The 13998-nt window shown below is 44.6% G+C and overlaps 1 protein-coding gene across 3 annotated transcripts in view; it reads left to right on the top strand.

The window, feature by feature from the left end:
* Positions 1-13998, top strand: part of LMTK2 (lemur tyrosine kinase 2) — a 92282-nt gene that overhangs the window by 25726 nt on the left and 52558 nt on the right. For all 3 annotated transcript variants that reach the window (XM_084762506.1, XM_084762507.1, XM_084762505.1), the window contains exons 2-3: positions 2131-2255; positions 7328-7472. In XM_084762506.1, coding sequence (XP_084618632.1) covers positions 2131-2255; positions 7328-7472 — 270 coding nt within the window. The remainder of the gene's footprint in view (positions 1-2130; positions 2256-7327; positions 7473-13998) is intronic.

Below are 13998 nucleotides of genomic sequence, written 5' to 3'. Positions count from 1 at the left end.
CCTTCTAGGCAGTGGTAAGCATAGGTTAAAGAAAACTAGGGTTTTTAAAGTACAAATGGTAAACCAGGGGGCCAGGTGTGGTGGCACATGCTTTAGTCCCACACAGAGGCAGGTGGAGCACTGGGAGTTCCAGGCCAGCCTGGGATGTATGCGGAGACAAAAAACTGAAAAGGTTAACCACATGGGGGCTTTAGTGCCGAGGTGTCCAGGAAGGGTCGGGGCATGTTCTTAACGCTTGGCCTCTAGTGCTGCTTTCCCACCACAGGCCATGGGCATATCAGTTTTCTTTACCTATGATGTGGAACTGGTCTAGTTATGTCAGATGTTGTGCCAATCAGATGAAATAAATACTGCATTTAATCAGATCTCAGATGCAATCGATTATAAGCCACACCTTTCCTTTCTTATCATTACAAGGAAAGAATGCTGCCAGTTAAACTAACGTGATTTCAAATATCATGCACTTGACATTCACAGATGTTAAAATGTAGTGGGCAAGCTGGGCATAATGATACACATAATTCTGGCACTTAGGACGCTGAGGAAGGAGGATTGAAAGCTTGAGGTCCCCAGCACTTGGGAGACAGAGGCAGGTGGATTGCTATGAGTTTGAGGCCAGCCTGGTCTACAAAGTGAGTCTAGGACAGCCAAGGCTAACACATGCCTTTAGTCTCAGTACTTAGTAGGCAGAGGTATATTTCTGTGAGTTTGAAGTCATTCTGGTATATTTACAGTGAGTTCCAGGCCAGAAGTTACTGCATGCCTTTAGTCTCTGTACTCCGTAGGAAGACATATAGTTCTGTGAGGTCAAAGTCATTCTGGTCTATTTATAGTGAGTTCCAGGCCAAAAGGGAGATCCTGTTTGGGGGAAAAATACTTTATTTTATTTTTATGGATGCTTTGCCTGCATGTGTAAGTGTAGACTGTGTGGATGCAGTGCCCTCAAAGGATTTCCCTAGAACTGGAGTTACAGTAGTTGGACGTGAGCCTCCATTAAGTCCTAGGAGTCAAATCCAATTCCTCTGGAAGAGAAGTCAGTGTTTTTTTTTTTTTTTTTTTTTTTTTTTTTTGTTTTTTTGAGACAAGGTTTCTCTGTGTAGCCTTGGCTGTCCTAGACTCGCTTTGTAGACCAGGCTGGCCTCGAACTCACAGCGATCCGCCTGCCTCTGCCTCCCGAGTGCTGGGATTAAAGGCGTGCGCCACCACGCCCGGCCTGAGAAGTCAGTGTTTTTAACTGCTGAGCCATCCTCCAGTCTTTCTAGTAGATTCTTAACAAACCTTGGCTGATATACAGATTCCCTGAAGTCTTCAGCCAGCTCCTCAGCATCTCCTAGAAAGGATGAGGCTTCAGTATTGCTTTCACAAATAGACCTTGGTTATAGAAAAAGAACTCAGACCCCATTAGCAGTTCATTTTAGGCCTTCCAGATTTTCACCAGTGAATATGCACTGGGCTTTGGATATAAGGCATAGAGTCTCGAAGGGAACAAACACATGGTGACGTGATGGTGACAAGACCTCCTGGATCATATGGTCAGATTGTTTATTCCGCCAGGAGCCAGTCATGTGCCTCTGATGTGCTGCAAATGCAAGAGCCAAGGAGTTCCCTCCTGTGCTTTTTTAGATTCTCCCCAAATACCTCTCTGTTCTAGATTCTTCCCCAAATGTCTGTAATTGCCCCCTAGTCTTGGGAACATCAGGCCACCTGAGTTGAAGGACGTACCATGCGTAACTGATCAGTACTCTCTAAAAGTGTCTGAAGACTGAGAAACTGTCAGAAACTGCATGGCACCAGGACACAGTTCAAGGACAGTCTGAAGCTCAGCTCATCCTATGTACCAGACTTGTCCTCACACTGGGAAAGCACCAAAAACTGTGAGATCTTAGCATCACAGTGGGAGCTCAGTCATAGGGCTGGGAACTATTTTCTTCACAGTGGCTCTCGAAATCTACAGTTGTTTTAAAGTACAAAGTAGGTTTGGTGTGCACTTGGCATCTTCTAGAGTGGTTAAGCAATTTTTTTGTGTGTGAGCCCTCAGTCCCATTTATATCTAGAAGAAAAGGTGTTGATTCAGTTAATTAAAGTTGACTTGGGAATTACATGTTCTTAATATAATTTCTGTTTTTGCAGGGGAAGCACCTGTTGCAGAAGTTCCCTCCTTGTTTGTGATCCTGTCGGTGTTCAGTTTAATGATACTGATAGTGTTAATTGCAAACTGTGTTTCCTGCTGTAAGGATCCAGAAATAGACTTTAAGGTGAGCACAGATGGTATGGACATTTAAAATCATCTGCTGATTTAAAAAATGATTTTGTGTGTGTGTTTGTGCGCATGCGCATGCTCATACATGCACACATGAGTACTTATGGAAGCCAGACTACAACCATGGGTGCCATCCTCAGTAACACTCTTGAGACAGGGGTTCCTGCTGGCCTGGAGTTTACTGAGTAGGCTAGACTGGCTGGCCATCCAGCCCCAGGGATGCCTCCTGTCTCTACCTTGCAACCATATCCGTCATTTTTACATGGGATCTGGAGATTGGACTCAGATCCTCAGTATATGTAGAAGGCAAGCAATTTACTGGCTGAGCCATTTCCCTAACCCTAAAACATCTTCTGGTACATTTATCAATAGAATTGCTGTGGATCACAGTCTCTTGGGACCAAGGGTCAGCAGACTTTTCTTTTTCTTTCCTTGTATATAGCAAAACATTGTGGGCCACACAGTCTCTGCCATAGCCTTCCCACCCCCTACCCTGCTATTGTAGTGATGTATCAGTGACAGATGCTCTGTTAACAAATGGGCCTGGCTTTGTGCCTGGAGAATTTGATTGACAAAAGTAAGCAGCTTGGAATTGGCCCATCAGCTATAGTTTGCCAGTCTTCCTTAGGAAGTCATGTGTATGTATATACATGCACATGTATGTACAACTATTCTTCCATATGTGTGCATGTACATATAGAGGCCAGAGGTCAGTCATATAGGTTGTTCTCTGGGAGCCCTTGTTTTCTTGAGACAGAGTCTCTCACTGGAACTGGAGAGCTCATGGATAAGGGTAGGCTGACCGGCCAGTGGCTCCCAGGGATTCACCTGTCTCAGCCTCCCCTGCAATGGCAGTACAAGTGTGCAACACCATGTCTGGCTTTTTACATGGGTGCTGGGGATTGAACTCAGGTCCTCATGCTTGCTTAGCAAGCAGCTTACCAACTAAGCTATGTCCCCGGCCTTCTTGGAGTCTCTTCGACAGTAAGCAGTTACTGGTGGTGTGTCATAGGTTTTGCTTAGTTAAGGAACAATGTATGGTGATTGAATTCACTTGCTTATGGTTTGTCTGCACAGAAGATCAGTCAGGTTTTGGTTTCTTTCAGGCTTTGTGTAGGCTGACAAATTTGTGATCATTATTAGCTCACCAAAGCAAAGGGATTTCCTCAGTGTTTTGTGTATGAGGAAGGGTACCAGAAACCTTGTTTGTCTCTAAACTTTAATCTCCTAAAGAAAATAACACTTCCCATAGTACTTCCTGCCTACAGTCAGTACAGCAGAGGGTCTGGCATTGTAGCAACAGATGGATGTGATCTACCAGCAAACCAACTGGAAACTCTCTAGAAATTATTGCCCGTGTGTTGACACATTAGGGTCCCACACGTTTGTTTAAAAGTCGTATATGGATGTAGTGGCTGCAGGAATGCAATCACAGCACATGGGAGGCTGAGGGAGGAGGGTTGCTAGTTCAAAGAGAGCGTGCCCCAAAGTACTCTGACAGCAAGCACTTTGTGGACTGAGCTGTCTATCTCCCTGCAGTCCCTCATGCCATTTTTATTTGTGCTTTCTTCTCTTGGAATCTGTGATGTTTCTGAGGAGTTAGGGAAGGGCGTTGTCCTCCTGCCTCAACACTTTGCCCTGTACAGAAAGCTAAATGCGGGTGAATCTGTGGCAGTGGTGGCCTGTACGCACTTGTGGGCTCTTTCTGCATCAGCACCCTGCCCCCAAGGCTCACATCAACGCACACACTTCTGTGGGAACTTCCTGACTTCCCTGTTGGGAGCACAACAACAGATAGAGAATCTGTAACCCCTGGCCATCCATCAGCCTTGCCAAAGGACTTTGCACAGAAACCTGGCCACTTGGGGACAAAGATAAAAGTCTGATGGGGTTGCTGATACCAAAGTCTGGCTTCTTCTCACATTTCCAGATACCTTATCCTTGCCTTAGATTGATCTGGGTTTTTGAATGTGAGTTTTCACAAGGGAGCCAATTGTGATGCAGCTCAGAGTCTGGGGTTGTTCATCACTTAGCCGTTGCCTGTGACAGTGCTGGGGTTGCAGTGTGTTGAGCTCTCCAGCCTCAGAGTCTGTGACTGAATGAGTATTGATCAACGTTGATGATGTGTTGGTTTCTTTGGACTTACAGCTCTGCAGTTTCAGATGTTGAGTGGCCCCGCCCTGGGTAAGACAACTTACAGATGGGGAAGCCAGTTGACCTTATCTCAGTATCTGTGACTGTTGCTATAAACTCCTCTACTGGTATATCTACTGGTATGTTATAATTGCTACCACACTTTAAGTGAAAAGTTTAAGGTATGATGGATGAAGTCCTTTTAAAGAGAGAGGTTGATGACTATACAAAAGCATGTACAACTGGGAGCAGGGAAGATGGTTCAGTGCTATGTAAGCGTGGGGACTTAAGTTCAAACCCCCAAAGCCAGCTAGCTCTGCAACAGGTTTGGCGACTGCTGTAGCCCGAGCTTGCTGGTCATTCCTCTGTGGTGAATAAAGCTGCTTTTTGGTATGCCTAGACTTCAGTGGTTCTCTCCTTTTACTTGCATGTCCTTCAGACCCAACAGTAATCTCAGTGCCTCTATGGGGAGAAGGGAGGCAGAGACAGGAGACCTCCGAGAAGCTAGAGGCCCAGCTAGCCTGCATACGTAGTGCAGGACAACAAAGAGACCTGTGTCAAGTAATGGAAGGCAAGGGCCAGCACCCAGAGTTGTCCTCTGACCCACCTGCCTCAGACACAAAAATGGAGCGGTTTTTTCCTCTTCTTTTTCCTTTGTTCCTCCTCCCTCCCTCCTTCCTACCCTCCTTCTCTCCCTCCCTCCCTCTCTCCCTCCCTCCCTTCCTCCCTCCTTCCTCCTTCCTTTCCTTCCTTCCTTCTGTCCAACTCTTATGAAGCCCTGATGGTCTTGAGCATGTGATCCACTTCCAAGTGCTGTAAGCCTTCATACCCAGCTTCCTTCCCTGTTTGAGCCAGTGTCTCTGAGGCTGGCTTCAGCCCTGCCAGTGCTGCACCATCGCACCCAAAGCTGACCTTCACAAATTGAGCTTTCAGAACCTCGTTTTCCTGCATGCAAATTGCAGTAATGTTGCTTAGTACCTGAGAATTTCTGCTCGTGTGTGTGTGTGTGTGTGTGTGTGTGTGTGTGTGTGTATGCGAGCGCGCGCAGAACCCTAAATGTCAGAAATCTCCCATTACTATTTGTAGTTTTTCCCCCTTTGTAGTGGGTGGGACTCTAAGAGAATGTGGCAGAACAGGAAAATGAAAAGAAGGGTGATGTCAGAAAAATGAAAGGGTCTTATTCACAGATCTGCTCTCTGCTTCTATTCTGGTGCTCTGAGGGATGATACTTGATAAATATCTGAAGTGAGGAATTGCTTGTTAATCCCCTGTATCTCTGTTAAATTCACCTGCACCTCCAGAGGACACCCAGCTCACAGGACTGAAGACAGTTTCACCCATCTGTGCCATTGAAAATCCCTACAGCGTGATAGGTGCAGTCTCAGTGGGTTTTGTTCTGTGGTGCTGGGATGGAGCTCAAGTTCTGCCATATGCTAGGCTAGTGCAGTACCACTGAATCACTTCCCAGCCCTCTTTTTGCTGTATTTATTTATTTTTGAGGCATATTCTCACTAAATTGACTAGGATGGCCTTGAATTTTCTATTTTGCAGAGGCCTCCAGAGTAGCTAGAGGTATGTGCTACCACAGTCAGTTCCTGGCATCGGTTCTTTTTCTTTTTTTCCCCTTTTCTTTTTCTTTTTTTCTTTTCGAGACAAGGTCTGTCTGTGTTAGCCTTGGCTGTCCTGAACTCAATTTGTAGACCAGGCTGGCCTTGAATTTACAGTGATCCACCTGCCTCTGCCTCCTGAGTGCTGGGATTAAAAGCGTGCGCTACCACGCCTGGCTTTCTTTTCTTTTCTCCCCCAAACCGTCAGGGTTTCTTTGTGTAGCCTTGGCTGTCCTGGGGTCTCACTTTGTAGACCAGGCTGGCCTCGAACTCAAAGCAATGTGTCTGCCTCTGCCTCCCCTAGTACTGGCATTACAGGCCTGTGCCACTGTGCTCACCTGCATTTTTTCTTTTTTTAAAGGAGATTACTTTTTAAAAATTATCTTTATGTGTATATGGGTATGTGCACACGCACATATGAAAAGCACATGTGTAATGCTGGGGTGGCTGAGAACTGAACCCAGGTCCTCTGAGAGAGCAACAAGTGCCCTTAACCACTGAGCCATCTCCCCAGCACCTTAAATACCTGGTTTGTTTTTGTTTTTGATTTGTTTTTGATTTTTTTTATTTTTTGTTTTTTGAGACAGGGTTTCTTTCTTTGTGTAACAGAGCCCTGGGTATCCTAGACTCTGTGGACCAGGCTGGCCTCGAACTCAACAGCAATCTGCCTGCCTTTGCCTCCCAATTGATGAGATTAAAGGCATGTGCCACCACTCCTAACAAATACCTGAAGTTTTAAACTCTAATTCAATAGAAATTATATGGCAGTTAGAAGTGCAATTAGAAAAATTTGAAATAAAATTAACTTTGACCTAGTTTGCAAAGAGATTTGTGTAAGTAAATAATGATTTTTGAAAGAATTGTTTAATCTCTTAACAATTCTTGAGCCTTTTCAGTACTTGAAGCTTTTGAGCCTGGGCAGGTATTTCCATGTTAAGTTTGGTGGGCATTTTAGAAATTACTGTCTTTAACTTTAAGCTGTCAGTTTAAAAAATTACATAAAATATTTATTGCTTCCTTTAAAATTTTACTTATTCTGATTCCAGATATGGTGGTGCATGCCTGGTGTCCTAGCACTTGGGGAGTGGGAGTAGGAGGCTCACTGGGCTAGCCTGGGACATGGGAGACCAGACTCAACAACAAAGCAACACAAGGGAAGAAAACATCTTGCTTATTCTGTTTGGAGTTAGCACACTTGCTTGCGCTTTTTACTAGAAGTAAATGTGAATTGGAAAAAACTATGACAGCATGTTCTAAATGAGTGAGGGCACACTCCTCGCTTGAGCATGACCAGCCGGCTTTTCATATGCGCTTCTTTTGATTGCAGGAATTTGAAGATAATTTTGATGATGAGATAGATTTCACGCCACCAGCAGAAGACACCCCTTCTGTGCAGTCCCCAGCAGAGGTCTTCACACTCTCAGTGCCAAATATTTCACTTCCAGCTCCGTCCCAGTTCCAGCCTTCTGTGGGTAAGACCTCTGTCCTCATGCCAGATGTTCACAGACTGTTCCTGGGCTCTGAGTGTATAGCCGTGCTGCAGTCACAGTATGGTGGGTCGCCCATTTCTTCCTCTGCTTGTCTGTTTTTCTCCTGCTCCTGGTGATGCTGCATCCTGGTGATAGGCAAGGTCATCCTGCAAAAGCCGTCTGTCCCTCCTTAGTCTGGTATAAGAATACAACAGTTCTTTGTGAAACAGTGAAACGGAGGGCTCAGGCCGACCTCCTGGGGCTGTAGCTGAGTTGTTAGTGCTTGCCAAGCATGCAGAGTGCTGGCTTCGATCTCAGCACTGTAGAAGCTGGAGTTACAGCACACGCCTGTATTCCCTGCACTTGGGAAGTGGAGGCAGGGGGATAGTTGTTTAGGGTTATCTTGAGCTACCCAAAACTCTTAAAAAAAAAAAAAAAGGCTGATGTGTTGTCTCTGGTAGGCTGTTTCTCTACCTTAAAACACTGCTTATCTTGATGAGTAAGGTGTGCCCCCTGGCTGAGGAGGGCCATATTGAGATGTGTTAATTAGACTGGCTTTTCTTTCTTTCTTTTTTTTCTGTTTGTTTGTTTGTTTTGAGACAGGGTTCTCTATGTAGCTTTGGCTGCCCTGGACTCACTTTGTAGGCCTTGAACTCACAGTGATCTGCCTGCCTCTGCCTCCCGAGTACTGGGATTAAAGGCATGAGCTACCACCAGCGGGCTTTAGACTGGTTTTTTATTGTTGTTGCTGTTTTTTTAAAAAAGATTTCTTTATTTATTATGTATACAATGTCCTGACTGCAAGCCAGAAGAGGACACCAGATCTCATTATAGATGGTTGTGAGCCACCATGTGGTTGCTAGGAATTGAACTCATGACCTTTGGAAGAGCAGTCGGTGCTCTTAACCTCTGAGCCCTCTCTCCAGCCCTAGACTGGCTTTTATTAAGGCTTTTAAGATAGAGTGGTTTAATGAAATTTTATTTCCCTTTATAACTATGGGCCAAGAAGTACGATTTTCCCAGCACTCAGGGAGGCAGAGGCAGGTGGATCACTGTGAGTTCAAGGCCAGCCTGATCTACAAAGTGAGTCTAGAATAGCCAAGGCTACACAGAAAAACCCTATCTCGAAAAACAAAACAAACAACAACAAAAAAGAAGTAGAGTTTTCTAAGACTGAAAGAAGGCTGTGTAAGTCTTTGCAGGCACACCCTGCCTTTTGTGGTAACCGTTGTACTGTGGGGTATGTTGAGGGCAGTATAAGCCCAGGCTTATCCTCCTGCAGGCATGTGGCTTAGTTACTGTTGTGTTGCAGTGGAAAGACACAGGACCAAGGCGGTTTATAAAAGAAAGCATTTAATTGGGAGCTTGCTCACAGTTGAGAAGATGAGGAGCGTGGCAGCAGACAGGAGCAGTAGCTAAGAGGTTCATTGCTGACTGGAAAGAGCGTTGGAGGCAGAGGGAGGAGAGAGACTGGGCCCCCAGGAGCTTTGGAAACCTCAAAGCCCACCTTTAATGAGTGGTACACCACTTCAACAAGGCCACACCTCCTAATTTTTTCCAACACAGTTCCACCAACTGTAGATCAAGCTCTCAAACATATGAGACGGTGGCTGTTCTCATTCCAATCACCACAGCAATACCAGCTCTGTAGAGGCAGAGACAAGAGATTCTCTGTGAGTTCAAGGCCAGCTTGATTTGTATAGTGAGTTCCAGGACAGCCAGAGCTACATAGAAAGACCTTGTCTCAAAAAAAAAAAAGGAAGGAAGAAAAGGTAAGCACGATACACGATGGCTCAGTGAGTAAAGTGCTTACTATACAGAAATGAAGACCTAAGGTTAGAGTCCCCAGCACCCTCATAAAAGCCAGGCAAGGCAGTTGACATCTCTAACCCTGGCACTGGGGTTGCGTAGTGTGACAGGTGGATTCTTGGAGCTTGCTGGCCGTCCAGTCTAGCCAAATCAGTGAGCTTCAGGTTCAGTGAGAGCCTATTTCAAACACCAGAAGTGGAGAGTTGCAGAGGATCAAGTGCCCTCTTCAGACAGCTGGAGACATTAGATATTCTTGCAGTGCACAGCATACAGGCAGGCAAAACACTTAAGGCATAAAACAAATGCAAAACAACTTTTTTTTTTTTGAGACAGGGTTTCTCTGTGTAGCCTTGGCTGTCCTGGACTCACTTTGTAGACCAGGCTGGCCTCGAACTCACAGCGATTCACCTGCCTCTGCCTCCCGAGTGCTGGGATTAAAGGCGTGCGCCACCACGCCCGGTGCAAAACAACTTTTAAATGACATATAATATGTTTTACTTTTACTTTATCTAAATAATAATACTTAAGTATAGGCTTCAATCATAATGGTGTTTAAAAGAAGTCCAATGAATCTTTGTAATAGCTTAAGTATAAGCGGAAATGCTTTAGCCTGTTCAGAGTCGTCGTTTGCTGCCTTCTGCTTAAGGCAAGCCCTGAGCTCTTTGGTCCATCTTAACTTCAGGGTCTGGACTCCTAACTCAGATGAGTACTGGTGGGAGAGAGGCCAGGCTGTGGGAGGAAGAGAGGTGGGGGTGACCTTGAAAATAGGGCCCCCAAATTCAGTCATCTTTTTACAGTCTTTGCATGTTAGCCTCATCTCTCTGGTAATTTTCTACTTGAGAGAGAGAGTGACTGCTGGGAGTTCCAGATCCGTATCTTTGTAGCTTCACAAAGACGCATTCTGGGTAGCTCTACTTCAGCCATACGCAGAAGCATCACTTAGAATAAGAGACCAACAGCTTCCCTTCAAGGTCTGCGGGACGATTAGGAGCACAAACAGATCTAGGCATGAAAGAAATTCCAGTGAGCTGGGCAGCTGTACTTTTTCTGTCTCAAAGCCTCCTGAAGTCACTCTTGGAGCTGGGAGATGGCCTGGTAGGGAGAGGACTCATTGCTGTATGAGTGTGAGGACCTGAGGTTGGATCTCCCACGGACGTGTAAAAGGCTGGGCATGATGACAAAACAAACAAACAAATGAATAAACAAAAAACTATTAGCCCTGGGTTCACTGAGAGATTCTGTCTCAAAAAGTGAAGTAGTGAACAACAAAGGAAAATACCTACCAGTGGCCTATGACCTACACACAAACACATGAACATGTGTATACACATAAATATAGACATGTACTACACATAGCCTCCTCCCCAGTGTATCAATACATAAAATAATAATAATAATAATATTATTATTTTATTTTTAGTTTTGTTTCTTTTTGAGACAGGAGTTCTTTTGTGTAACAAGAACCCTGGCTGTTCTGGATTTGCTCTTTAGACCAGGCTGGCCTCGAACTTGCAGCGATCCTTCTGCCTCTGCCTCTCTGAGTGCTGAGATTAAAGATATATGCCACCATGCCTGACTTGAATAAAATTCTCCACAGGAAGACATCATTTTAAGTTTCTCTATTTAGAATAATCATGTATTTTTATCATCTGGGGATATAAAAGGGCTTGCCATGCTTGACTCTAAATCTAGATGACATGACAGAAAATACCAAATTTGATTCATAAAATACTCTGTGTTTAAAAATACACTAAATACCAGTTAGATATGATAGCAAAATAATATTTGTAAAGTACATTACAGAGGTTGCACAAATATTTAAGAAATTAAAGGGTAGCTGGGCAATGGTGGCATATGCCACTAATCCCAGCTCTCAGAAGAGTACCCAGGAGTCAGAGGTGGATGGATCACCAAGTTTGAGGCCTGCCTGGTCCAAAGAGTGAGTTCCAGGACAGCCAGGGCTGCAGAGAGAAACCCTGATTCAAAACATGCCCCCCCCCAAAAAAAAACAAAACAAAACAAAGGAAAGAATGAAATTAAAGAGTAACATGGTGCTGGGGAGATTACTCAGTTTGGAAAGTGTTTGAGACTGGACATGGTGGTGCATGCTTGTAATCCCAGCACTGGCAGATCCCTGGGGCTCACTGGCCCAGCAAGCTTCAGGTTGGTGAGAGAGACTCTTTCAAAAACCAATATACCTTAAGGTTTTTCTTCGGCTTCCACTTTCATACTCATGTGCTTGTTCCATGCGCTCACACACTAAAAAGAAGTGTTGTGTTACTAGAGCAAGTAAGCTAGCACGTGCGAGGAGATAGTGATAGGAGTGAAGTGTTGATGCATGCACACAGGAAGAATATCACTAATTGATTTCCACAAGATGCTAACATCAGGAGGAGGAAGAGAGAGTCCCTGGGTAGTTTGCTGAGTGTGGGAAGGGACCCAGGCTCTCCCAGCACCCCCACTGTCAGTGCAGCCAAACAGGGGAGCTTCCTGATAGTGCACCTGAGTGTGGAGGCTCTTTATCTCCATACAGCAGGCCCACTTCAGTAGCTTATCTTTAAGAACCAGTTAGGTAAGTGTTCAGTGTAAGATGTGCAAAATAGCAAATCACAGCACTGCTAGGCAGTGCAGATGGAGGTATTCTTGTGTTTGGATACGCTTAGCGTAGTTTAACCAGTCAGTCTCCAATTGGTAGATATTTTTGTCGTTTTTAATCTTTAACTATTAAAAAATTAAAGCTCGTGCGTGGCTAGAGAGATGGCTTAGTGGTTAAGAGCACCTGCTGCTCTTGCAGAGGACCTGGATTTGGTTCCTAGCACCTATGTTGGGTGGACATCTGATATTATGGCCTCTGAGGGCAACCCCGATACACACACGCTTACAAACTAAATAAAGTAGGTGGGCAAGCAAGAGGCTCAGTGTGTAAGGGCCTTGCCGAGAAGCTTGATGGACAGCCTCAGCGCAGCCCCTGGAACCCACCGGGTGGGAGGAAAGACCCACCCTACTCATGTCCTTGCTGGGGTATGCACAAACCTCTATTTACCCCCACAGTAAACAAGCAAACACATTAAAATGTAAATTACACGTTTGTAGAGTCCCTTCTTTGAAGTGAGCCAGTATGTGTGCTTACACTTTTGATGGGTATGGCCAGCTTACTCTTCTTCAAGAGCTGGACAGTTTATATTCTGGCTAGTCAGGCAAGGATTTCTATGCTAAGATATTTTTGTGAAGCTAAGGTAGTATCAGTTGGTATTAGATTGTTATAAATTGAGAATGTTAACCACAATCTCCATGGTAGCTGTTAAAATACTATAAAGGATGTCAAAGTGTTTAACTAAAAAACCGCACACACAAGAAAAGGACTTTGATGAACGTGGCTCCAGTTTTATTTTATTTACTTTACATTTAGTTTTTTGTTTTTGTTTTTGTTTTGAGAGAGAGGTGTGTGTGTGTGTGTGTGTGTGTGTGTGTGTGTGTGTACGTGTACACACGTACGTACGTACACACTTGCATGCCTGTTGGCAATGAGGCCAGAGGCTGATGTTGGGTGTTTTCCCCTATTGCTCTCCTACTACCCAACCCCCTCTTATTCCTGTCTCTGTATCCCAGCCTAGGGTTACAGGCACACATTGCTGCAGCTGACTTTTGTGGATGTTGGGGATCTGAACTCAGTTCTTCATGCTTGACCAGCATGCTGGCCTTGTATTTGTAGTTGAGGATGGCATTCCAGTACCTCTATGTACAGCTTCCTGATTTAATAAAAGGCTCTCTTGATTTTTTTTTTTTTTTTTTTGGTTTTTCGAGACAGGGTTTCTCTCTGAAGCCTTGGCTGTCCTAGACTTGCTTTGTAGGCCAGGCTGGCCTCGAACTCACATCAGTCCGCCTGCCTCTGCCTCCCTTGAATTTAATAAAGCATATTAACAGCCTTTTAAAAAAGAATTCAGGATATATCTGATGTTTAGAGATTTTATGTCTTAAGGGCTCTCTATCATCAAAATTGCACTTTTAAAATATTGTTGGGCTAGAGAGGCGGTTCAGCAGTTAAGAGCACTGGCAGCTCTTGCAGAGAACCGTAGTTGAGATCCCAGCACCCACAGGACAGCTCACAACTCTCTGTAACTCCAGTTCCAGGGGATCCACTGTCCTCTTCTGTCCTCTCTGGGCACCAGGCATGCATATGGTGTGCATACAGACATGTGGCAAAACCCTCCTACACATAAAATAAATCTTAAACAACAACAACCCTATTTCTTATGCCGATGACTTCTTTTGTGGTGCTGAGGATTGAACCCAGAAGCTCATGCATGGCAGCAAGCACTCTCATTGAACCACGTCCACAGCCTTACTACTCTTTATGTTTTAAGGGTTTTGCTTAGAAGTTAAAGCCATAGTGCTTCTAGAGTTGATTTCTGGGTGTGAGAATCCAGGTGTGGTCGTGGTAGATCTCTGGATCTTTTCTTCTTTATTCACTCACTGGTCCTCTGAGCTCTGTCTCTCATATGTGTGCATGTGGTATAGGCTTTCTGTCCTCCTTTGTCTGCTCTAAGTCCCTGTGTCACCAGCTTCACTAGAATAGCTTAATTGTAACATGTGATTTGCACAGATTGTTAGTATATTCAGTAGGCTTTTTTCACTCTCTAATGTTTCCTTTGACCCATAAATTTTTTTCATTTCCATGAAATCCAGTTTATTTTTTCCATTTTCTGACGCATATGTATTT

This window comes from Acomys minous (genome assembly GCF_964271855.1).
Source record: "Acomys minous genome assembly, chromosome: 16".
Classification (NCBI taxonomy): Eukaryota; Metazoa; Chordata; class Mammalia; order Rodentia; family Muridae; genus Acomys; species Acomys minous.
Note: the sequence above shows the minus strand (reverse complement) of the source record. Positions and strands in the feature narration are given on the sequence as shown.